Genomic DNA, 26371 nt, shown 5'->3' on the forward strand with positions numbered 1-26371 from the left:
GGTCAAGGCTCATGGAAGAGCGAGACGGAGAAACAAGGGATGTGGGGAAAGATGAGGCATAGGGGAGAATGCAGGGGACAAGATGGATTCAGAAGGAAAAAAGAAATTGAGGGGAGGGAGTGGTTTAACGAATGTCGGAAATATCTCATGGCTTTTGATGGGGGATGACTTGAGGTGGTGGTGAACAGCTGTCTTGAAGACCTAGAGGGACGAATGAGATTGAAGAGTGTGTGAAAGTTCGTTGCACAGGCAGGGAAACAAAAGAGTACAAAATGAGTGGAGGTGAGCAGTGATTCTGGGTTTTGGCAGTTTCACTTGAAGGTGGTTGCTGCTGGACCATGTGCGTCCTGCAGAAAATTGAAGGGGACAAAGCATGGAGAGAGCAGAGGGTGCAATAACAAAGGGAGCAGCAGAAGACGGAGAGACCACCGACCTTTTAATGATGGCGAAGCGATAGACCCATAAACTCAGCTTCATCATGGGAGATTCCAATGATCCTGAAGGCCTTGGATTCCACGGCATCAAGCTGAGCAAGGTGTGAGGAAGGGAGTGAGCCCAGAGGGGAGAGTAATACTTCATCAAACTGCAAATGAAAGCCTTGTGGGTGGATAGGAGTTTAGGTGTGCCAAGGAAGGGCTTTGCACGACGCAGGATGCCCAGTCGGTGGCTGGCTTTGTCGGCCAACTTTAAAATGTGGTTTGCCCAAGAGAGATCATGGCTGAGTGAGAGTCCCAATCATGTGAGTGACTGAACTTCTTTGAGAAGATTGTTAGGAAGTAAATGGGAAGGTTTGTTGTACGGTCCTTTCGGAGGGCGAGTGTGTGGGATTTCTCGGGGTTAAAATACATATTCCAAGTGTTTGACCAGTTTGTGATTTTTAAGAGAGGGAAGAGGCTGCAGTCTGTCTGTCTCATAAGGATGAGGGATGTCACGGCAGAGGGTAGCAAAAAGAGATAAAGGGGATTTTCCAGTCAGAGAGATCATTTATGAAGATCAGGAACAGGTCTGGGCCCAGAACACTGCCTTGCGGCACACCGGCCTTGACAACGAGAGCAGAAGAAAGGATTCCGTTGAGTGTCACACGTTGGATACAAGAGTAGAAGAAAACAATAACCCAAGAGTGGAGTTGGCCTTTGATACTATAAGCAGACAGTTTGGGGGTGGGGGGGGCAAGGCAGGATGCCCGACTGTATCAAAAGCTCGAGATATGTCCGGAGAGACGACCCTGATCTCCTGTTTGATCTTGAGGGCCTCCATCCGTTGTTGGGAAGGTAGAAGCAGCATGTCCAATACAGAATGACTCGATCTGAGCTGAGTTCATTTGAGAAAAGGAATGATTTTATGTCGACTGCGATGATTGATTCAATGACCTTGCTGATGATTGGAAGCAAGTCAATTGGTCTGTCGTTGAGTGGATCCGTTTTTGCACGCTTTTATGAAATGCAATGATGTTGGCTGATTTCCAAGCAGATGGAAAATAACCGAGGGCAAATGATAGGGCGAAAAGGACAGACGGAGGAAGTGCAAGGGCAGCAGAGCAGGTTTTTAGGACATGTGGGCTGATGCGATCTGGTCCAGTTGCAGAGTCAGAGTTGAGATTGTCAGAAACTTCTCCACAATCTCAGGTGCAAAAGACAGAGTCAAGGAGCATTTGGGTGTGATTGGGAATGGGAGGGGGGGCGTACGGAGAGAGGGGGGTTGGGGACACGTTTTGTATCCCATCGATAAGGCCGGATCTGCATCCGGAACTTAACCAAAATCTATTCGGCTTGTTCATGTCACCGACCCAACTCATCCCCGAAGGACCAATACGTCCATAAGTTTTAGAAACACCATGCTATATATCGTTTTTGGCCTTATCACTCAATGGTGAACAATTGCTTTAATAAATTGTAGTTTCTGGATCTTCACCAAAGTCTAATCCATTCGTCCTTGTCACCCCTCTCACCCTCAACCTGTCCATCAAGTTTCGTCCGAATGCGTCCATAATTTTTCGTGCTATCCTATTCACGGACAGACACATGAGGGTGAAAACGTAACCTCGTAACCATAACGCCAAAAAGTAATAAGAATAATCCCCAATTCAATACGATTTGTGCGCAGTAGAGGAGCATATTGCACCCGACGTATAATATTTAGTCAGTAGATGGATGTTTCCGAATCGGACACTGTGCTGAGGAACCTGAATCGGAGTATTTCACTTGTAAAGCCACTTTGCTTGAGCATGTGCGAAGGCAAAATCCGAAATTCTGAGCTTTCATTTATTTTGTAACTTGAACTGAAATTTCTTTCTTGATGCAGACTTTGATTGAGGAGGTTAATGGCAGATGATGAGAGGTTAAATGATAATGTAGGGCGGGGGGGGGGGGGTAATGTGGATGAACGAGGGACAAACTGGCAAGGAACAGATTAGACAGATGGCTAGCTCTATTAGAAGGGACATACACCAAGGATTGTAGAACAGAAGGGGATAAGTAGATTGAGGATTTGTAAGCAGACAAGCAGAGAGTGTTGGACTGGAGGGATGAGTCTGTAAAGGGCAGTCTCGGAGGTGAAAGGTCTCTCGGTATGTTCCGCTCTGTGCCAGGGGCTGTACAGTGCACGCCACCCGGTTGTTGTGCTGGGGAGCTCGGCGCTGCAGCGAATGGACAGCGCGGCAATTCACGCAGCCGTCTCGGCCATCGCACATCGTGCGCATGTTTCCTCCGGTGCTGATACAAACTGGAGGGTCCTCAATGTGCTCCACAGGTAAGCACTCTGCTTGTGGCTCGGGTGCACCAAATTTGGTGATCTGTGTGAGAAGCTAAGTGATAACCACCCCTCGATCTGTGCAAGTTGTCTCGATGATGCTTGTGGTACATCGAGCTGAAAGTCATGCAAACTTGTAGCAGATGGCATGGCACCGTGGAGGATACTCCACTTTACAATTCTCTGGGAGTTTTGTTCTCCACTCAACTAAATGTGTGTTCTGTTCATGTTAGATTCTGCATGTACACTTTTATTTTTTGTTTCTCATGTATTTATATGTATATTTTTTACCTCCACCACCAAAGGTGAAGGAGGTGATGTTTTCACCCCTGTCTGTTTGTCTTTGTGTAGAGGATATCTCAAAAAGTTGTGGATGGATCTGGATGAAATTTTGAGGATTTGTTGTGTGGGTGTGTAACAAGGTCGAACTGATGAGATTTTGGTGATCATCCTGATCCGACTACTAAAAAAAAATTTTGAAGTTATTCTTCATCATTGAAAGATGGGACCAAAACAATATATAGCACGCAAGATATCTCGAAAGGTGGTGGACAGATTCGGACGAAACTTGGTGGACAGGTTGGGTGTGTGACGAGGACAAAGTGCATCAATTTTGGTGAAGATCTGAATCCAGATTCGAGAATTTTTAGCCGCGGCGCGTTGCGAACGCTGACTCTGAGAGCTCCGCGTTGTTCTTCTTCTTGTTCTTCTGGTGAAGACAAAACCTTTATTACGCGGCTCGTGGACACATTTGTCCTTGTTGAAAGTGATTCTTCACCATTGAGAGACGGGGCCAAAACGAGATATAGCACGCATGATATTTCAAAAAGTTGTGGACGGATTCGAACGAAACTTGGTGGACAGGTTGGGTGTGTGACAAGGACAAAGTGCTTCAATTTTGGTGAAGATCTGAATCTGGATCTGGATACGAGAATTATTTAATACTTTAAGTGATTCTTCACCATTGAGAGAAAAAAGGGCCAAAAACGATAAAGTACAATATAGCATATTTCAAAAATGTATTGGGCCCGATGTGTTTTCTTGGATCAGCCATTGTGTGGTGGAGGTATGCGCTCCACCGAGTGCCCTTCTCGTGTGTGTGTGTGTGTGTGTGTGTGTGTGTGTGTGTGTGTGTGTGTGTGTGTGTGTGTGTGTGTGTGTGTGTGTGTGTGTGTGCGCGCCAGGGTAGCGAGCCAGGTGGCTGCACTTGATTTGGGCTACAAACCAGGTGTGGATGCCATTCGGAAGGGATCCCCCAAGGTGCTGTATTTGCTGGGCGCGGATGCGGGAGCCATCTCACACGAGGACCTTCCCAAAGATTGCTTCATCATCTACCAGGGTACCTCATTCTGATGCTGATGTACAATAACTCTGTTGCATAACTTCGGTGTTGCCGAAGCAGTTTCTTGGCAAGGCTTATACTGGGTGGTTTGCCATTGCCTTCCCTGGCAGTAGTTTGGGCAGGAATTTTAGTTATTTGTGCATGGTGCCAGCGATAGCTTGCCTTCTGTTCTTGAAGGACACCGTGGGATCTTTAACATCCACCAACTAATGCTGGCAGACCAGTTTAATGCCAACCCGGGGGACGGTACACACATTGATGAATCACCCTGCCTTTGAAACACCGGGATGACAGTTTATAGATTGCCCGAGATTCAAATCCAGGTTAGACAGCTAAGAGGCGAGTGTGCGTACTTCTTGGCCATCATGCCAGTACCTCATAGCCATCTTGAATGGATTCTTGAAAATTGCTCAATACACCATACTTGTGCATTGCGTCAATAATTGATAATATAATGATTGCTGTAGGAATATCATTTGGTACAAATTTTGTCTTCTCACATTCAAGTGTCCATTGTAAGTATAAGACCTTGGAGGCTCTGAAAATGGACCATGGTGCGGCCATACCACATGTCGGGTTCTGATTAACATCACCCCATTCTTGTGGACTTTTTCTCCTTCCGATCCAATCATGTGTGTGTTTCAGCCCCCAAACCTCTTCGGTCGTTTGTTCCTTGTCGGGGGTTAATCAAATGGAAGTGTATTGATCAATAAATATATTTGGTTTGTCGAGCAGAAATGGCGTAGACTCGCTGACATATTATCGATTGTTGGTGACGGCATGTCACGCGGACGGAAGTAATCAATATTGACAAATTTTGTATCGTGAGAGATACAAGTGCACCGGAGACGTGTCCATTTTTCGTCGCATAATTTGAGCACCGTGTGCGTAGCCTGCGTGAGTTGTCGCAGTACGATGGGTACACCAGTATCTCGAGTCTTCCTGGATCTGGGATTCCATGCAGAACATGTAAGCTGCTTGCAAAGAGGAAACATTGGTCTCCAGGTGTATCCGGAGGGATTTCCATTGTGCGGAAGGACGGCGGTGAAACCACAATGCTGATAGAAATGAGATGCATGTACATTGTGCAGGGTTTGTGAGATGTATGTCCCAGGTGAGTGGTGAGATGCATGTACATGGCTTGTTGGAGCAGAATCGCCGAAGGTGTGTGTTTGGGAGGGCATCGTTTGATTAGATAGCGCAGAAGGCTCATTGCGTCCACTTCCTGATTATTAATATAAACTTTGTGAAGAACTTTCGGCTGCTTGTTGTGTTTATATAAAAAAAACCCAAGAGTGGGTTCTGATGCCCTGGTCTGTAAAGGAGTGCAATACTTCTTCCATGTTTGAGATGTAGGCTTCCTGTCCTGTTTGGTGGTGAGATCCTGGAGTTTGAGATGACGATACGGGACTTTGGAATTGATGTATGAATGCCAACGAGACCTTTTGCGCGCGCTGTGTATGCTCGTTTTCAGTAACTTGGTTCTGCTCGCCTGGCACCTTTAACCTGCTATTGTACTTGCGCAAAATGTGAAATTCAAACAATTTTCAGCATTTAGATGAAAGCGTGGCGATTTCAAGATGGTTCACCATAATTGTTCCGTTCTCGAATCAAATCGGACTCACGGAAATATAACAAATACGAAAAATGTCTGTGAATGAGAGGAGTCGGTTTCAACGTTTCTTGTTGATACAAGCGAGTGGCGGCAGTGGATTTTGCACGCAATGCACACGCACTTATCGTTTTACCAGTAGATGCAAAAATCTCATATTTCTCGTGGCCCTGGAGCCAAACAAAAATATATATATTTAGATCAGCCCTCACAGCCCATTGAACTCCCACCTCCTCCCAAACATATAATTAATAGCAAATGCCATCATTTTAAACTTACCCTGTGCATTGACAGGCCCCAGATATGACCTTCCCATCGGTGTGAAGAAGCCCCCAAACCAGATACGGTGTCACCCTCTGGGAAGTCTGCCTGAATGTTGGTCATGGCGGCATCATCTTTCCATTGCAGACATCCATTAAATAAATCGCCAAGCCTGCCATGTTCACACGAGGCAATCCCCGCAAGGCTTAAAGTCCACTCACTGGCAGGGATGATCTTGGAGGTTGGGTAGAATGCACCGTCCACAGACCTTGCACGGGCCCAGATCGTTGGGAGTTTTTGCAGTATGGGCTGCAAGATATCAACTTTTTGAGCGAGTTAATCAGAAAGTTCTCCAACTATTTTGCTGTGTTGAGGCACACCCCTTTCTCTCAGGTCTGCTTCCAAAAGTTTTTGACCTTTCAGAAGCTTCATGAGCCATTTTAGGTATAAATCCTTACTTGACATGTAGTCTAAGAGCATTAGGGTTTAACCTGGACATTTTTGGTAACAAGCTGATTTTTTCAGGAAAGGTCCAGGAATGTATGTGAAATAACATACTAAAAGTCCTCGTGAATCCTCCTTGAGCGTTTTCCGCAATCCAAAATGGCGTCCAAAATGGCCGCCATTTCCTGTTTTTCTCATAACTTTGCAAGTAGGTTTACCTATAACACATTTTAAATGTCTACACATATGTTTTGAAGTATAAGGAACTCAATACAATACATATCGGAAGATTTTGAAACACAAAAACAAATAAAACCGCTTAAGCTCTTTCAGAAATCCAAAATGACGTCTGAAATTGCTGCCGTTTCTGGTTTTACACCAAGGTACTTCAACACGCACTTTAAATGTCTTAATATATGTTTTGCGACTCAATGAAATGAATCATATACTTATTGGGAATTTTTTTTTTTTTTTTTTTTTTTTTTTTTTGTATACCTTGGTCGAGGCTCGTATGAGAGCTAACACACAACTCACAGCAATGAGGCATGAGACAAGAGGGGCGGGAGTGGAAGGGACAAAACATTGGGGAACAGACACAGGTGAAATGTGGAAGGGAGAGGGATGGGGATGGGACGGGGAACATGGCGAGGGGAAGATGGACATTAAAGGGACTTTCAGGAAGGAAAGCAGGAGAATTGAAGGAAGTGGGCTTGGGTGGATTATCGGGGGTAGAAAAGATCGAGGATTTGGATGGGGGAAGATAAGAGGTGGTGGTGAACAGCTGTTTTGAAAGCCTGGAGGGAAGAATGGGAAAGAATAGAGTGAGGAAGTTTATTCCAAAGGCGGGAAAAAAGAGGAATGAAAGAGTGAAGATGAGCAGTGATTCGTGATTTTGGTAGTTTTACCAGAAGGGGGTTGTTGGCGGACCTTGAGCGCCCTGTGGAAATGTGGTGGGGACAAATCGCAGAGAGAGCAGGGGGGCAAGGCTGGAGAGGAGTCGGTAGAAGACAGAAAGACCACCGACCAACCTGCGGTGATTGAGTGAGAGGCCCAAAGACTCAGCTTCATTGCGGGAGATGCCAATGATCTTAAAAGCCCTGGTTTCGACAGCGTGAAGTCGAGAAAGGTGGGAGGCAGGAGCACCAGCCCAGAGGGGAGAGCAGTACTCCATCAGGCTACGGACAAAAGCTTTGTAAGTGGTCAGGAGCTCAAGAGGGCCGAGGAAGGACTTTGCACGACGGAGGATTCCCAGTCGGCGACTGGCTTTTGAGGCAAGGTTGGAAATGTGACTTTCCCAGGAAAGGTCATGGCAGATAGTGAGACCCAGAAGCTTGAAAGAAAAGACTTCTTCCAGAGGATTGTTGAGAAAGTGGATGGGGGGGTTTTGTAAACGGTCCTTTCGAAGAGACATAGTGAGTGTGAGATTTGTCTGGATTGAAAGACATGTTCCACGTGTTGGACCAGTTTGTGATTTTATCCAGAATTTTTTTTATTTTTTTTTATTTTCAAAAAAAAAAAATTTTTTCAAAAACACGCATTTACCAATAACACTTGAGCTCATCCTGAAATTCAAAATGGAGCCCGAAATGCCCCTTTCCCTGTTGTTGTTTTCTCATAACTCTGCAACTAAGTAACCCAATAAAGCACACTAAAATGTCTTTATATATGTTATGGGAGTCAAGGAATCTAGATAAATTCTTATTTGCAGATTTGAAACATGCATATCTATACCAATAAAACTACTTGAACTAGTCCCAAAATCCAAAATGGCGCCAAAGATGGTTGCAATTTCCTGTTTTTCTCATGACCCTGTGACTAAGTTACCTCAATATGCACTTTAAATCTCTAAATATATTATGTCTTGAGAAATAAGGAACTCATTCAGATACTTTGAAGTACAAAGGAAACAATAAAACCGCTGAAGTTCTTTCTGAAATTCAAATGGTGCTCAAAATGTCCGCCACTTATCAACACACTGCTGTTTTAGCCTGTTTCAAGAGGCAAAGACATTCAAAACAAGATCATGCTAGAGATTCAAACCTCAAAAGTTTCAGATGAATCTTTACCTTGCGCATGCACACACCTAGTTGCATCAGTCATTGTCTTCATCGTCGGATGCTGTATCTTCAATGTTGATGTCCTCTGAAGTTGGGGTAATATCATCGTCGACATCTATAAGAGTTGGTGCTGCATTGTTGCAATTGAGACCACTGCATTTACTGCACATTGAGGTACAAAAGAGCCCAAGTTTCTTGCAGCTACATGTCATGCTTCTGCAACCATCTGGTTTACACCCACATGCCACCATGTTCAGCAAAGTGTCGGGTGCAACAGCAATGTCTGTTTCTACCGGGGTAAGAGTCCCGTCCTGAAATCGCCAGCCCCATTCTGTTGGAGATAAGGAGTTACCCATCCATTCCTGGACGGTAAGATAGGCGCGATATGAATGTTGCTTTGCTGCAGCACTAGTTGGAGGTAGACTTTCTAGCTGAAAGGATGAACTCAGGGAACTGCGACCGATTGCCCGTTTGTATGCGATGTGACGGTAGTCATCAAGAGATTCAAAACCGCTGGCTCCATAAAGCTTAAGAATGAAGCCTTCCCCAGCTTTTTCCACCTCGTCATGGGTGCTTCCACTGTTTGTGAAGGTATCCAGCAAGTCGTAGTCCCGCTTCTTGTGCACCATGTTGAAAGCTTTACGCTTGCCCTGACGATAGATCGCAGAGACCGTGTCACATCCCGTCACATCCCGTCACAGCATGAAGAAACATCAAGTGATTTCTTGTGTCCCCTATGGCATGCTGAATCTCATGAATGTTGAAGACCATGACAGGATTACTGTGGCATAGCATGTACACATCTGTGGAAGAGGTTGCCCGAGCAACTAGCATTACCAGTAAGTCTGTGTCCGTACCAACGACAGCAACTGGCACATGTTCTGACTCTGCCAGTGCTAGTGCTGTGGAGACAATCAGGGTGTCGGCGTCTGCTTCTGCCTGGACTTTTGGAAGAACTCAAGAGGTCTTATTGGTACTTGCGTGCTTCAGCATCTCTTAAGATGTATTCTAATGAGTTCCTCATACTTCAAAACATATATGTAGACATTTAAAGTGTGTTTTGGGGAAACCTGCTTGCAAAGTTATGAGAAAAACAGAAGAGGCGGCCATTTTGGACGCCATCTTGGATTGCGGAAAACGCTCAAGGAGGATTTATGAGGACTTTTAGTATGTTATTCTAGACATATTCCTGGACCTATCCTGAAAAAATCAGCTTGTTACCAAAAATGTCCAGGTTAGGGCCTATTTTGACCTAATGCTCTTGGACTAATGCACGATATACTGTGCATTGCCTTCAGAAAGTATTCACACCCCGTGACTTTTTCACATTTTCTTGTGTTCCAGCCTGAATTAAAAATGGATTACATTGAGATTTTTTTTTTGTCACTGATCTATACATAATACCCCATAATGTGAAAGTGGAATTTTGTTTTCAGAAATTTTTACAACTTGATTAAAAATGAAAACCTGAAATGCCTTGCATCAGTCAGTATTCAACCCCTTTGCTATGACACTCCAAATTGAGTTCAGATGCATCCAATTTCCTTTGATCATCCTTGAGATGTCTCTACAATTTGAATGAAGTCCAGAAGTGGCCAATTCAAGTGATTGAACATGTTTTAGAAATGAACACAACTTTCTATACAAGGTCCCACAGTTGACAGTGCATGTCAGAGCAGAAACTCTGCCATGAAGTCCAAGGACCTGGCCTCCAAAGCCAGTCGCCGACTGGGAATCCTCCGTCGTGCAAAGTCCTTCCTCGGCCCACCTGAGCTCCTGAAGGCCCTGTCACACCTTGACGTTTTAGCCAGCAATGGCAACGTATAAAAATGTATGTAAAACGTTGGTGAACGCTGAAATTTTGATGTTTTTTTAAGTTTTGGACGTATTTATAACGAGTTCAACGTATGCATAATGCATTAGTAACGTACACTGAACGTTTTAATCACATATAGATAACTTATACCAACGAATGCTGAGCGTGTTGTCAGCGTTCACAACCTATGCCCAACGATAGTCCAACGTATGCACAGCGCGCTGCACGTATCGCTGACGATCACGTGGCGTAGCCTGTTAAAAAGCTGCCGCTCGCCGATTCAAATCATAACCGCCTGAGAATTGGAAGTGTCAACATCGCAGTCACACCTTGACGATTTAGCCAGCGTATGCCGACGTATGAAAAATGTGTCTAAAACACTGGGACACGTCGAATACGTTATGGGTAAGTTTGGTTTACGTGAAGAGCACGCTGAAAAACGATGAAGTTCGCTGTCATACGTCGTGAAATTTCAAGCATGCTGAAAATTTTACGACGTACTCGCTGTATGTCTCACACGTTCCGCTAAGGTGGGAATGAGTTGTCGGACCGATATGCGATCGTTGACACACGTTAATTGTAAGTTACTCATAAGTCGAAACGCGTCGAGGTAATGTTTAACATACCCAAAACTTATTTTCTCCGTCAAGGCACATTTTATTTTTTTCTCCTTGGCTCTGTGAAGGCAAGTGACGAAATATCTGAAGTTGTTGTTGTTGTTGTTGTTGTTGTTGTTGTTGTTTTTTTTTTTTGTTTGTTTGGTTTTTTTTTAGTCTATCATGACTTTTAAAATATATTCGGACATTTGCTTTTAAGTTTCGACGTCGACGTGACAATATCCTCAAACGGAAAATATTCACAGAGGGGGAACTAAAAATAAGACGAGCAAACTGAAGAGGCAATCGGACGTGACGTAACGGCACGTGACGAAATATTGGAAGTTGTTGTTGTTATTTATTTTTTGTTTTTTTAATCGATCGCGAATTTTAAAATATATTTGGACATTTGCTTTTAAGTTTCGACGTCGACGTCACAATATCCTCAAACAGAAAATATTCACAGAGGAGGAACTAAGAATAAGACGAGCAAACTGAAGAGGCAATTGGACATGACTTAACGGCACGTAACAAAATATCGGAAGTTGTTGTTTTTATTGTTTTTGTTTTTTTTAACTCTGCCAATACGCCATTATATGGTAGCTGTAAATTAGAAACACGTTCATTAAGTTATGTGGTCGTCCGGAATACGTCAATCAAATACATCGACATACGTCAATATGCGTTGGAGGTACGTTACACATAGGTTCAAAGCACGTTACTCGTAGGTTAGAAATAAGTTTTGGGTATGCCTAGCATTACCTCAACGTGTTTCGACTTATGAGTAAGTTACAAGTAACGTGTGTCAACGATCGCATAACGTGTGTCAACGATCGTGTAACGTGCCTACAACACGTTACTCATAGGTTATAAATAAGTTCTGGGTACGCTAATCATTACCTCGACGTGTTTCGACTTATGAGTAACTTACAAGTAATGTGTGTCGACGTGTGTCAACGATCGCATAACGTGCCTCCAACTTATGGCCAACGTAGCGTAACGTGCGAGTCATACGCCGGCATACGTCGTAAAATTTCAAGCATGCTAAAATTTGAGGACAACCACAAAGTACAACGATGAAAGCCAGCGTACTACGACGTATGGCAGTGTTTTTCAACATGCTCTTAACGTATACAAAACTTACCCATAACATATTCGACGTGTGCCAGCGTTTTCGACAAATTTTTCATAAATCGGCATACGCTGGCTAAATCATCAAGGTGTGATAGGGCTTTGACCACATACAAAGCTTTCGTCTGCAGCCTGATGGAGTACTGCTCTCCCTTCTGGGCTGGTGCTCCTGCCTCCCACCTTTCTCTGCTTCACTCTGTGGAAACCAAGGCATTTCGGATCATTGGCATCTCCCGCGATGAGGCTGTCTTTGGGCCTCTCACTCGATCACTGCAGGCAGGTTGGTGGTCTTTGTCTTCTTCTGTCTCCTCTCTGGTCTCGCCCCCCCCCTGCTCTGTCTGCGATATGTCCCCACCATATTTCCGCAGGGTGCTCAAGGTCCGCCAACAATCTCCTTCTGGTAAAAATACCAAAATCACGAATTGCTGCTCACCTTCACTCTTTCATTCCTCTTTTTTTCCCCACCTTTGGAATAAACTCCCTCACTCTGTTCAATCCCATTCTTCTCTCCAGGCTTTCAAAACGGCTGTCAAAAACCATCTCTTATTTTCACTCATCCAAAACGACGAACTTTTCTACCCCCCGCTAATCTATCCCAAATAAATCTTCAAATTCCCTGCTTTCCTTCCTGAAAGTCCCTGTCGTGTCCATCTTGTTTACCCTGTGTACCCCGCCCCATCCCTCTCCCTTCCACAGATCTAATGTCTCTGTTCCCCACAATTTTGTCCTTCCCACTCCTGCCCCTCTTGTCTCATGCCCCCCTTGCTGTGTGTTGTGTGTTCGCTCTCATACGAGCCTCGACAAGGTATACAAAAAAAAAAACTCCGAGGACCTGTCCAAGAACTCCAAGATAGAATTGTGAGGAGGCTTAGATCTGGGGAAGGATATAAAACAATTTCTCGCGTTGAAAGTTTCCAAGAGCACAGTGAGCCCAATCGTTAGGAAATGGGAAGAATATGGCGCACTACACAGACTCTTCCGAGAGCTGGCCGTCCGACCAAACTAAGCAATCGGGCTAGAAGGACCTTGGTCAGGGAGGTGACCTACAGAATTCCTTGGCTGAGATAGAGAACCTGCCGGAAGGACAACAATCTCTGCAGCAATTCACAAATCTAGGTTTTATGGGGGAGTGGACAGACAGAAGCCACTTCTGAGAAAAAGGCATGCGAAAGACTGAGAGCATGAGGCATAAGATTCTGTGGTCTGAGACGAAAATTAAATTATTTTGCCTGAATGCAAAGTGCTTTTAGGATAGAGGGAACAATGAATGGAGCCAAATACAGGCAAATCCTCAAGGAGAACCTGCTTCAGAGTGCACAAGACCTGAAACTGTGGTGAAGATTTACATTCCAACAGGACATTGACCCCAAGCACACAGCCAAAAGCAACACTGGAATGGCTTCAAAACAAGAACGTGAAAGTCCTTGAGTGGCCCAGCCAAAGCCCAGACTTGAATCCCATTGAGAATCTGTGGAAAGACTTGAAGATTGCTGTTCACCGACACTCCCCATCCAACTTGACAGAGCTTGAACAAATCTGCAAGGAAGAATGGGAGAAAATCCCTAAATCCAGATGTGCAAAGATGATATAGACATACCCAAGAAGACTCAAAACTGTATTCACTACCAAAGGCACTTGTACAAAGTATTCACTCAGGGGGTTGAATATTAATGTAAATTAGTTTTTCTGTATTTCCTTTTCAATGATTTTGTAAATATTTCTTTTTTTCTAAAAACATGTTTTCACTTTATCATTATGGGGTATTTTTTTGTAGATTGGAAACAAAAAATGTAAAAATAATCCATTTAAAATTCAGGCTGGAACACAACAAAATGTGACAAAGTCAAGGGGTGTGAATATTTTCTGAAGGCACTGTCTGTTCCCTGGGTGTGTGCTGCCGCTCGCCACGTCGCCACAGGGCGAATCCCCCTTACCTGTGGCTAATATTTTAAACCACCCATTAGCCACTGTGGCTAATCCATGTTTTAGTGGTTTTTTTTTTTTACCAGTTCTAGACTAATTTTGGTGATTTTAGCACAGAATTCACCCTTTGTTCAGACGGCCGCCATTTTGTATGTTTTGATTATGGGAATCGTGCGTGATTTCGTACAAGCTTATATATACTAACTTTAGTAGTTTTAAACTAGTTTCTCGTAAAAAAAAAAATAAAAAATCGGCTGAAATTACACATGATTCCCATGATTCTCGTCTCAAAATTTTATTTTAATTTTTTTTGAAATTATTATTATTTTATTTTTTTCCCTGGAATGATTCGGCGCGACATGCTTCGTTGGCTCAGTGGTTGCCAGGTGAGTTTTGACACAATCAGTAGTAGTACCTGTAGTCGGATGAGTTTGTTTGGATGAGTGAGTTTGATGGATGAGTGAAGTTGTTGGGTGAGATTGGTTGGATGAGCGAGTTTGACTGGCATGAGGTTGGTCCAATCCTGGTCCACAACCACCCCCATCCCCCACTACCAGCTACTAAAGGCACAACGACCATAACACACACGTACACACACATGCACCATCACCACCACGATCCCTCACAATCACCACCTCCCCTGATGGTCGTTCATTCAACCAATCTCACACGTCAAACTCACTCATCCAACCAATCTGAACAATCCAACTCACTCATCCAACCAACCTCACCCATCAAACTCGCACATCCGCCTTAAAATTAACTTATTATTTCATATTGCTAAAAAAAAAACTTTTGAATAAAATGTGGCTATTTCCTTTCTCCTGTGGCTAATCATTCTAAACCTGGATTAGCCACAATGGCTAATTCCTTTTGAAAGCCAGAGCACACCCAGGTTCCCTGCCCTGATGATCCCTGGTGCTCGTGGTGTTTGTGCATGCATGTTGAGCATTCTGGGACAGATTACATCATTTTGAAAATTGCGTATTCCGCCAAGTCGATCTTGGAAAGGTTTGCTTCGGAGGGTTGGACATTTTGTACAAAATGAGACGGAGACGGAGACAAGACAATTTTGGAGTGATTGAGAGGAGGAAATGTGAGGTCAGGAAAGAAAGCCATTGCATGGCCTTTTGTACTGTTCGTATAATATGACGGCACACCTTCATGTCATCCGGGATGCATGTCTAATGTTGTGCATTGTCTATACAGGTTAGTTGTTTCCTTTAAAGTAATTAATACCTTAATTACCTATGTGAGCCTTCGTAATATTGATTACGTTAGTTCATTATTCTTGTAGGTATACCACGTGGTTTTAGGCCATTACGCAGGCCGAGGTGTGTGCGTGCGTGCGTGCGTGCGTGTGTGTGTGTGTTCACACGCTATTTCAGAAATCCAAGTGTGCATGTGATTGCACACAATGCAATCATGAGTCCTCATTGCTGACCGTCTTGTGTCTCGCTGTAACTGTCTGTCATTTTCCTTGATCTCGTCGGAACAGGCCACCACGGAGACGTCGGAGCCCCCATGGCCGACGTGATTTTCCCTGGAGCGGCATACACCGAGAAGCAAGCAACGTATGTGAACACAGAGGGCCGTGCACAGCAAACTCTGGTTGCGGTAACCCCTCCTGGCCTGGCACGTGAGGACTGGAAGATCATACGTGCCCTGTCAGAGGTCAGCATTTAGGTCCTGAGCAACATTTTGCCATGAAAATATCGTTGCAATTCAAAAGCTTTGATTTGGAGCACTCGCAGAAGGGTACATCGGAACGGGCATTTTCCGCAGGTTGCAGACACGACTTTGTCGTATAGTAGTCTGGAAGGCGTGCGGCAACGCCTCGCTGAGGTATCGCCCACGTTGATTCGCTACAACGAATGTGAAAAGGCCAACTTTTTCCAGCAGAACCACGATCTCACCAAGGTGATGGGTGGGAGCTCTCTTTTACACCACTACACACATTGTACTGGATTGTGGAGAAGTATGAATTGCTGAAACATCTTTTGCATTTTACTATACAGTGACAGGTCAACATCTTGAAAATTTTACCGTACACTATCAGCGAAACATCTCACACGTATGACTTTATTGTGCGATTTCTGATCAAGCCAAGCCTATGGAACAATCGCAATATATCACCAAACGCTGTTTGCCGTAACTCCTCCTGGCCTGGCAGATCATATGTACCCCCAAGTGTGTGCGCACATGTGTTTTCTGAGGTTCACAGAGGTGTTTGTACGGAAAACACATTCGACATAAAGACCTTGTACACAATTGCCACTTGTGGTATTTAAACTTGGGCTACCTGCATCATTAGCCAGAGGGTTCAGAGGGGAACCTGAAAAGACCAACCTTTCGTAATTTGTGAAATGCATGCTACTTTGCATTGTGACAAAAGGAGTCAGGGGTTGGTGGGGTGGGGGGGGGGTCCAGGGTACGGTGAGGTGTTGGTTGGAATCTTGTTTGCTCTTCATTCGAGCCATGGGGCACTCACAAAAAGTGATGTGTCCATGGCTCAGAACCAATCCTGGACAGGAAGTCAGCCACTCCATTCGCAAGGTGTGGAAATATCCACTGAATCGAAATGGACATCAAACCTCCACCAATAATGTAGCGATCTTTTGTGGAGTTCAGGGAGTTAAACATTTTAAATGCTGATTATCCAGGCCTGTTTCCCCTGTGCTTTCAGCTTGAAAACCATCAGTTGTTGAGTACTCCACTGAGCCCTCCACAGCTGATGCTGAAGGATTTCTATATGACAGGTAAGTGTTTGTCCCATTCCCTTGTGTTTCCACCTGCTGAGTGAACCCTCAGAAATGTATTGTTACTCCGAGGATGGTAATGTTAACTAGGGGCCCCGACGGTGGTGCACCGAGTGATGAAAACACTTGCCTACAACCGAGTTGTGGACGTACTGTTGGCACGTACGTGCTTCACCCGTTAGTTGTTTAATGTAAATAACACAAGGCCTAGCACATCATGGAAACCTGGTACGATTCTCCACAGGCCTTCATTGCATCCCTAAAATTTTCTTGAGGCTTTGCTTCTCTCCCATCCAGATGCCATTAGTCGCGCCTCCCTCACAATGGCCAAGTGTGTCCGTGCAGTGACCGAGGGCGTGCACGCAGTCAAGGAGTCACTGTAGATCAACAGCAACACCACCACACCACACACACTTCCATTGCGGTGCTTGTGCTCGAGTCTCCATCGTTTACTACGGTGCGGGGATGATGGGAATTTTTTGTTTGACTTGCTCCTTTAACCCTCTGCTGGTTCTGTAATAAAATGGATTCGCTTCCCCTTGTGCTGGTAACTTGTACTCAAAGCTACATTATCTATTCCTATCACGAGTTGAAATCACGTTAGTTAAAACTTGTATCATCTTTATATTTATTTCACTTTATATACAGATGTTACAGAATTTGTACATAATGAAAATCCTTTACACAGATTGTAAACTTGGATGCAAAGTACATAAAACACCTTTACAAGCCCCTCAAAGGTTTTCTTTAAGCTACACGTATTTAAATGTTCGTCATGGTGTTATACAAAGGTAACCCCTCCCCACCTTGATCTAGAAAGGGGCGAGTGGCATTTTGACCAGTTGTGTACAGCAAGAGCATTGCAGGATGAACATGTGTGGTTGCGTCAGTCGGTGATGGAGGTAGCTTTGAGGAAAGCTCCATTTTGGAGTAACATGTAATCCAAAAAGGCCTTGGGTTGAGGTGACGCGAGTGAGAAAACCCTGCAGTTATTCGATTTGGATTTGTTCCACCTTGTATTAAAAAAAAAAAATCGAATGGCTTTAGGTTTGTCCCATTTGTACGTTATTCGATATCGATACTCTTCAAACAACCATGTTCCATCGTTCCCTACGTGCTATGCTCACGATGGCACACAGTATCGTGCTCCATGGAACTGACAGCGTGGCCTCAGCCTGCTCGTACTGAATGAAAGGTTCTCTGGTTTAAAGTTGATCAATGCTGATTGCCATCACAGTTGGATTAATGGTCCAGAATGAACCATGCCCATAAGCTGGACATCTGAGAGTTGACCTCAATCAGGTGGAGTGGAAGAGTACAAAAAAAAATCCTCAATCTTACAAATCGTTCTAAAACCAGAGGTGTGCCAATTTCTATTCGTGTGTACATGCTTTCGGACGCTTAAGTGTCTGCAACTTCCATCAAAGCTTTGATTCACTTTTTATCCATTGATTCTTGAAACAAAAGATGGAAATCAGGAAGCAGGACTCCAAGTAATCCAACAACTCGTTTCCACCAGAGAATCTGGAACTAGCCGGGCACGGAGCGGAGAGTCTGGAACAAGTTCGGCAGAGATGGGTTGAGTCAATGCAGTGGTGCGTACTCGCTGATCCAGTAGCAAGCAAAACTACTCCAAACCTGTTGTTGCTCGTCTGGTTGAGGCTTGTAATGGGGGAATGAGATCATTTCAAGTTTGGAAATTTGTGGCGTAATCCTGGTGTAACATATTTTGAGGGAATGGGGCGTGGAAGCGATTGTAAATTTTAATTATTTTCGATTATTGGAGATTTTAATAATCACCCAGCATCAATCCTGTCACATGAACACAGCTAATCAGAATCTGGACTCTTTTGGCAGAGAAAATTTTACCGATGGAAAAGTTGTACAGGAAATGGGAAATAAATAGTGTACAAAGAACCGTGGTATTAAAATCAAAGTATGCACTTGGTCATAAGGCAGTAGGACATCGGGTAGAAAAGGTGAAAATGGTACAGGAAGAAATTCATAAAACTGGACCGTAAGACTACTCGTATTATAACATTTTAATTTAAACATTTGGCAGCTCTGCAAAATAATTTAACTGCAGGGTCATCATAATCTCACCGAGACAAAACCATTATTTTTTATATTTTTTTGCCCAACAGGATGGGCTTGTCACCAATAGCCAAAGGTGTCGGGTGGAACAGCGAAAGAAAACCAACCACCATGTCACTTCGTGTCCAAATTACCGATGTGCACGGCGTGTTCGGCCTTCAGTCCATCCCTGAATGATGAAACGATAAACCACTTGACTCTTGCCACAGCAAAGCACCCTGGAATTAAAAAAAAAAAATCACGTCTTCCAAAAGTTTTCTCATGCGTGCACGCAGCTTCGTTGCCACGGACAAAACGGTGAATTGGTTCACAACTCTCCGCTGTGCAGCGAGACAGGCTGGATGCTGGAGGGGGAATCGTCAGGCAGAGAAGCAGGCAGGACGACGGAGCACAGGGGCTGGGCGTCTTTGGGGATTCCACCCCGAGTGGCTGTCAGTTGTGCCCCAAACGCAGTACTAAACTGTGGCAATTTTGACCGCGGTGCCTCTGGTGCACCTTGAGGGCCCCAACTCGTGCCATTGCCGTCTGCGATGCCTTTCGGCTGCTGTACCGGGGAAGCGATGGCCAGCGTAACGTTACCTGCTGCCAACTCCTGATCATCAGGAATGGCTGCAGATGGTAAGGAAGTCACACTGACTGGCACTTGCAATGCCCCAAACGTTTTAGTCACACTGGCTGACACCTGTAATGCCCCAAACGTTTTAGCCACACCAGCAGAGGCTTGGAAAGATGCACTGGGCTGGGAGATCGGCTGCAACAAAGACTCATCGTGCCCGTGGAGTTGTGGCGTTCCATAATCACTCGCCTCAGCTAGGCCAAGGGAAGGCCACAAGGGTCTGTGAGCCGAGACAACATCTGCGGTGCGGACAGAGGTGACGGACTCTTCCAAAATTGGCTGCTGGTAATTTACAGTAGAATTAGTGTCCAACGTAGTGACCGTTTCGACACCGTAGCCTGTCTGCAAGAATGCCACAGACTTGTTGGGGAGTCGCCCTGTACTGAGAAGCACAGAGTGCAGACCAGGTGGCGTGTACTGCGGTACAGACTGCGTTACCGACTGCTCAAGTGCAACAGCGGGTAACAACGTGGGCATACTAACTGGGGGTACAGTCTGGAACGTTGCTGATAGCAAGCCTCCAGCTCCAGCTTCTTGCAGGATTCCTGGCTCCAAATCGAGACCAGGAAATGAGTCCGAAGCAATGTCGCCATTGAGAAGGTCACGAAGGTCAGAGTTTAGTGTGCTCAGATCGTCTCCGAAGCGTTCGAGGGATGTAACGTCGCAAGATGCTTCGGCCAGCACACGCTCCAATGCCTCCGCCTCTTCCTTCGTCGGTAGCAATTCACCATTCTTACCTACACCACACATCGACACCAATGCAAGCTGCAACACGTAAACTATCACGGAAAGGTGGAGTCACCTTGAAACTTCCTTTTGCCAAATATTCATTTTAATCAGTCACACAAGAGCCTACAAACTACTGTTCACAATGACGCATCAAAGTGCAAGGGGTTTAGAAGTTAATCAGAACCTTCAAACAAATCAAAATCGTGGAGATCCACATGCAACTCCTCCAGCTCTTCCTGGTTCAGTTCCAAGTCATTCGACAGATCATCTGTGAGGTCTGACGGAAGGTCGTCAACCCGAAGGTCACCGGCTGGGGGGCTGGAAAAAATACGATAAAAAAACATGAGCAACACGGAAGCTGAGATTTCACTTTGGTCTCATTCCTTGTAACTTCAAACTCGAGAAACCATGATAGCAGAACAGGTGCAAAGTCCAATCAGGTAGAGTGTATGTGTCGATAGCAGAAACATGTTTTGAGGATAAAATTGGATTTAAAATGAATTGGGTGCAATGCAAACGCATCGTAATGAAAGCTTTGCAATCTCACCTTGAAGACACGGATGTTAAAATGACAAAATACGTCAAACCTGTTGTCAGTGGCTCCTCCGGTCGGCACATACCTTGATTGACCTGCAGGTATATGAGGCAAAGTGGACGGCAGCAAGAGATTTCCGAGCGGTTCAGCCGGCGGGATGGGTTTCTGCGGTCGAGTCGCAGACACCCCGCGCCGCTTTTTCTTTTTGTGCTTTTTGCTGAATGCCGGCATCTTGGACTTTTTGCGTGGCTTGCGGGAGGCTGGCGGGTGAAGGCGGTTATGGTGATGGTGGTGATGGTGGTGGTAATGATGGTGCAATTTCCGTCCAGAATCTCCCCTCAAAAAATTATCCTTGGGAGGAGAGGGAGTGACCACAATATGTCAACGACTCGAGTTTAAATATTTCTTATGCATGGTCTTAATGGAGCTCTCAGTCGCATTAGCTCGTCACTCAAAGCTCCAATATTATCAGGAAAGTTACCGAAATGGAGATCCCGCTCTTGTGTCACCACAAACTACTACACAATCATTCTTAAAGGCTCTAAATTGTAGTGCAACGGTGCTACCAAACAAAAACAATTGACAGGTGGTTGAGGAAAAAAAGTTAAGCCAGAAGTGCTTGGGTGGGGGCAGCCTGGAAGGATGCGGGGGTGCAGGCACCATCTTTTTGGCGTGCTCATCGCAGAGCGGGGTCGGGCGGGTGATGTCAAACACGGGCACAGAGCATTGTTGCCCGTCGGCAAAGCACGCAGTGCAGCTGGAGAAAAGCCGCTGTGCCGGACTGCACAGGATGTCTGCAGTTTCAATGGTTCAGGAGAACGGACAGGCGGGGAGTGCAGAGCAAGGCATGGGGTCATTAAGATATGGCTCTTGAAGCATTCCTACAATCCTAGTGTGACATTCAAGATAAGAGACTAATCTACAAATTGATAAAGAAGCGGAGCATATCCAATTGATTAATCCGTTGCATTTGTGTAGAGGCTCAGGCCTATCACTGGGTCGATCGGTTGAAGGCAACACTGTTCAAAACACAGGAACTGAGCCAATATCATCACAACAAAATAATTGGTCAGATGTGCCATGTTTCATGAGCAGATGACCTCAAAATTATTTTCACTATCAATGTTAAATGTTTCTAAATACCAATTAAATGGGTCGGGGAGGGGATGCTTTGTATAATTTTCATAAAACATCACAATCCATCACAAACTATTTTGAGTTCAAGTCAAATCACCATATCTGATGGCCACTATAATTACTCTAAACAATGTTGTCAGGAGTACTGTATAATATCGCCAAAGGGAGAGGAGATGTTAATAAAATACACCTCACTCCACACAGTCTTGAGGGGGAAAAAAACGACATGGGGAGGGTCTGCGAGCGGTAAATTTGATTGGTCGAGATGCTGTAAAATGCCGAAATATTTTTCCCAAGTACCGTGGAACCACATTCGCGGACCAGTATATTTGCGGTTCATAAGTGACCTGCTTCTAAATTCATGGCCCTGTGCTTCACGGATTTGTGGTTTTTATTTTTTTTTTACACTTCAGGACTTGTCCACCGCCGATAATATTAATTTAGCCTGGGAATTCTTCCACAGAAACCTGCTCTCTCATGCACAGATTCACCCTATCTCGTCTTCAATTATCTTACCCATCCTCCCGCTCTTGCTACTCTGAATCCTGTGGTGAGGCAGTTGCTTGAAAACAACTTGCATTCTCCTCCTGGAAGGCAAATCCACTGAAGGCAACCTCAGATCATTCCACAAAGCCCACAAGTGTGTATCCACTCTCAGGATAGCCAGAAAACAACATCTGTCCAATCTCAAGAATGGACTTTCAAACTGGTCTCCCTCCTTTGAAACATGGTGGCACCTTGTCAAGTCCATCTTCAGTGCATGCTCCCCTTCCATCCCTTCCTTCATTTCAAATGGCATCATAGCAGAAGCCACTCGTGAGAAGGGCGAATGCTTCAATTCTGTTTGCTTCAAAATAGTGTCCCCAACCTCTTCCTCTTTGTACCTATCTTTCTGAGTCATACCCAGCTGCTCCTGAAGTGTCAGGTGCAAAAGTTACTGGCAACCCTTGACTCTCACTCTGCAACTGGATCGAAATCAGCTCACGCGTTCTAAAAACTCTGGTCATTCTTCCTTGGACATGCTGCTTCAACTCTCCCAACAATGGATGGAGGTGCTCAATATCGGACATGAGATCAGGGCCATCTCTCTGGACATATCTCGAGCTTTTGATACAGTATGGCATCCTGCCAACTCCACTCATGGACTATCGACTTCATCCACTCTCGCAGCAAACGTGTGGCTCTCAATGGAACCCTTTCATCCCATCTCCCTGCCAAGGCTGGAGTACCCCAAGGCAGTGTTCTAATCTTCATCAATTATCTCACTGACTGGAAAATCCTCTTCATCTCTTTGCAAACTCCACTCACCGCCATGGCACACCTCTTCCTTCTCCCCAGACCTCGACAAAATCACAAACTGGTGAAACATTTGGAATGTCTTTCAATCCTGAGATATATATATATATATATATATATATATATATATATATATATATATATATATATATATATAATCTCTCCCCGCAAATCCTCCCATGTACTTTCTCCCTCCGCCCTGCTGTTGGTGTTTCCCCATTCTGCTGTTCCCTTTGGTGTCTCCTGATTTATTGTCATCACTTTTCCATGAGCCTAAACCATTTAAAAAAACAAACAAACATTACATCCCCCTTTTCCCCATTAAAATAATGCTTAACGTTCACAGCATTTTTCAGGACAGTATCCCCTATGTATGTCGGGGTCTTGTACGGCTAAACGGAAAGATTTTGAAAATGCCCAAAAGGCAACTTGTGTTCTACAGTGTCAAAGTATTGAATTTAATAAAATAAAGATTTTAAAGGTTATAGAAAAAAAAAATCAGAACTTTTACTGTCATTGATGCAGTCTTTTTCACCGCCTCATTTCACACATCACATTAGTTATTCGTGCCCGTTTTTGTACTTTATGATGTCCTTAAAAAACAGTAGGTTTCCTGTTGAGAATGATTTTCAATTTTGTTTGACTCTGCTGGACAGGCAGAACGAATAAAATAAAAAATGATCTCGCACTGTGCACGCGTGATCGGGACATGTTCGGAGACAAAGTACTGCTAAAACGGCAGGTTTGTTTTCCGATTATGTTCAAAAAATCTAATTATATTGAAATCAAGTTGTTCCTCAATCATAAACTGACGTTTGTAGACAGAGAGACAGACAAAAGTGAACGAATTACTTAACCCCCCTTTTTGCTTCACGTGCACGTGGTAAATGAAATGGTGCAAATTCAGAGGTGAGCTGGAAAGCCCAGATGACAGAGAAGAGAGAGAACCTTTTTGATCCTTGTTTTTCTGCACTAACCAATACAATATATATATATATATATATATATATATATATATATATATATATATATATATATATATATATATATATATTTATATATATATATATATATATATATATATATATATATATATATATATCTAGTTACCAAGTGCACATCAATTATTATTTTTAATACCAATCATTAATACACCCTCAAGAAAATTGCATCAAAATCAAAAACACTTCTGGGCCTTCTGATAAATCTGTTTACAATGTGTGCACCCCGAGTTGCTAACTTACACTAAACAAACACCTAATGTCAAAAGCACTCTCCAACTCGTTTCACAGCGTTGGATCTCGGATTCAAACCAGAATTTTGTTTTGTCGGCTCACCCTGACGTTTGAAACCATTCCCCGTGGGCCAAAGGGCTTGTTAACAAGCGGAGAGCAGACATTGGCAGGGATTTTCTCCCAAGCACCGGTGAATGGTAAGCAAATACACGAATGATAGCATTGGGATCTAAGTATGTAGAGGATACGGTGCAAACAGTGATGGCTATAGGGAAGAGCAGGCATTCCACAGGACTCTCCTTGTGCACCCGGGCATCGCTGCACAGACGGTGACCTCAAATGGGTGCAGGAACCTCCATCAGAACCAAAACAAGGCCTAAAATGAGAGTAGAAGAGCATATAAACAGCTCATGATTAATGTCAGGAAGCGAAGGGTGATTGTGACAATGGTCTCCAAAGAGCAGAGAAAGAGACAGACAAACAAAGGCAGACTCAGTGATTGGGGGGGGGGGATTAAATGCAGACATATCTTACCTCTGCTCCCTCGTGCTGGATTTTAGCACAATCTCACTCCGCAACAGACGAGCCGCTCGCGCTGGACAAGTAGCCGCAGTAGCAACCAGCGCCAGGCCGATACCGGCTCGACGCCGGACCCAGCTTGCCGTATCCCTCTCCTGCCGCCAAAGCTGCAAGCAGCGATGCCGCAGCCGGCTCACGAGGGCCGCGATGCATGCCTCACGGCTGGCTCCCCTGCATGCACATGTGGTAAAACTCTTCACACATTTCAACCGAAAATCAAACAAGCTGCAGCTCTGCACAAGTGTCAATTTCAGAAAGATAAACTCACATTGATTATAAAATCTTACATCAATACTCAGTCAGAGAGATATTTCATCAAGAGAAAGTGTTGATAAAAGGAGTTGGGTGAAGGACACTCACACCACCAACTCCCCCCAACCCAGAAGGAATGGCTCAGTGCCACCAAAACCCCATCTTCTTTAACGGCTACAATTATCCCACCTTTCTTGTGTGGTCGGCCGGTGGAAGCTTGGCCCGAATCTACATGAACGGGCGGCCCAGGCCTGAGGTTCGACTAGTTAGGGATGGAATTTGGCCATGGTGCCGGCAAAAATCACCAACTCTTTGTGAAGGACACCATATAATCTTTAACATCCAGCAATGAATGCTGGCAGATGGGACGCCCACTTAACATCCATCCCAGGGACGGCACACACAGTGAGTGATGCCTCGCCCTGCTTGTGAAACACAGGACAGTTTATAGCTGGGTCGGGAATCTAACCCAGCCGAGACAGTTTAGAAGCAAGTGTGCGTACATCTAGGCCATCCTGTCAGCCCTGCCACCAAAATGCCATACAATTGTTATTCCTAAAGTGATTTCCAGTCAGCGGTGGAGAATATTGTTACGGCTGTGGAAATTCGCAATACACCATAAAGGGTCCTTAGATCAGTTATGACGATAAGTAATTGTGTAGTTCGATTTCCCCACCGTTGTTTAGAGGGAATTTCCGTGTTCACAGGGCTGTGATCCCTTGAGTGAGCCGTTTTTCTTTCGCTATCGTTATTTTGGACCAATCATCCCCCAACAACCAAATCGCCACCAACAACGCCCCTGAACAACGACACCAAACCGCCACTACCTTCACCTCCACAATCCCACACCGCAAACATCACCTCACCCACATTCTCAAACGACACCCGCCAACAACCAAACCACCACAGCAAACCCCCCAACACCTATGCCTTTCTCCCTCCACAACCATCAACCACACCACCTGTCAACACCGAACGTCGTGCTGTCCAAAGCCCGTTCGGTGATTTTTACCAAACGCGTCGTGCCAAGAGTGCACATGGATCCTTTCGGGAGAGGAAAAACGGATCAGAAGAGGTTCACGCCCCCTTTCCGTCCATCCAATGGTTGAACACCGGGCGGCGTAGCCCCACCTCCAAACGCGATTTGATCCGCGTATTTGCATATACACCCCTCCCCCGGGCTACATAAGAGCGAACGAGGCGCGGCTC

The 26371-nt window shown here is 44.8% G+C and overlaps 2 protein-coding genes across 4 annotated transcripts in view; one reads left to right on the forward strand and one right to left on the reverse strand.

The window, feature by feature from the left end:
* Positions 1-17240, forward strand: part of NDUFS1 (NADH:ubiquinone oxidoreductase core subunit S1) — a 66529-nt gene extending 49289 nt beyond the window's left edge. Inside the window, exons 14-19 of the mRNA XM_085874263.1 lie at positions 2588-2748; positions 3933-4087; positions 15429-15604; positions 15716-15850; positions 16617-16689; positions 16987-17240. Coding sequence (XP_085730389.1) covers positions 2588-2748; positions 3933-4087; positions 15429-15604; positions 15716-15850; positions 16617-16689; positions 16987-17072 — 786 coding nt within the window. The 3' untranslated portion in view covers positions 17073-17240. The remainder of the gene's footprint in view (positions 1-2587; positions 2749-3932; positions 4088-15428; positions 15605-15715; positions 15851-16616; positions 16690-16986) is intronic.
* A 1297-nt stretch (positions 17241-18537) lies between these two features.
* The window catches only part of INO80D (INO80 complex subunit D), a 29114-nt gene continuing 21280 nt past the window's right edge, over positions 18538-26371 (reverse strand). For all 3 annotated transcript variants that reach the window (XM_085874259.1, XM_085874262.1, XM_085874260.1), the window contains 6 exons: positions 24866-25081; positions 24580-24707; positions 21324-21457; positions 20749-21014; positions 20313-20446; positions 18538-20136 (listed from right to left, as the gene is read on the reverse strand). In XM_085874259.1, the coding sequence (XP_085730385.1) occupies positions 19091-20136; positions 20313-20446; positions 20749-21014; positions 21324-21457; positions 24580-24707; positions 24866-25081 (1924 nt within the window). In that variant the 3' untranslated portion in view covers positions 18538-19090. The remainder of the gene's footprint in view (positions 20137-20312; positions 20447-20748; positions 21015-21323; positions 21458-24579; positions 24708-24865; positions 25082-26371) is intronic.

The sequence above is a fragment of the Eptatretus burgeri genome, chromosome 3 (genome assembly GCF_056783735.1).
Source record: "Eptatretus burgeri isolate ZD-2024b chromosome 3, Ebu_testis_v1, whole genome shotgun sequence".
NCBI classification, from domain to species: domain Eukaryota; kingdom Metazoa; phylum Chordata; class Myxini; order Myxiniformes; family Myxinidae; genus Eptatretus; species Eptatretus burgeri.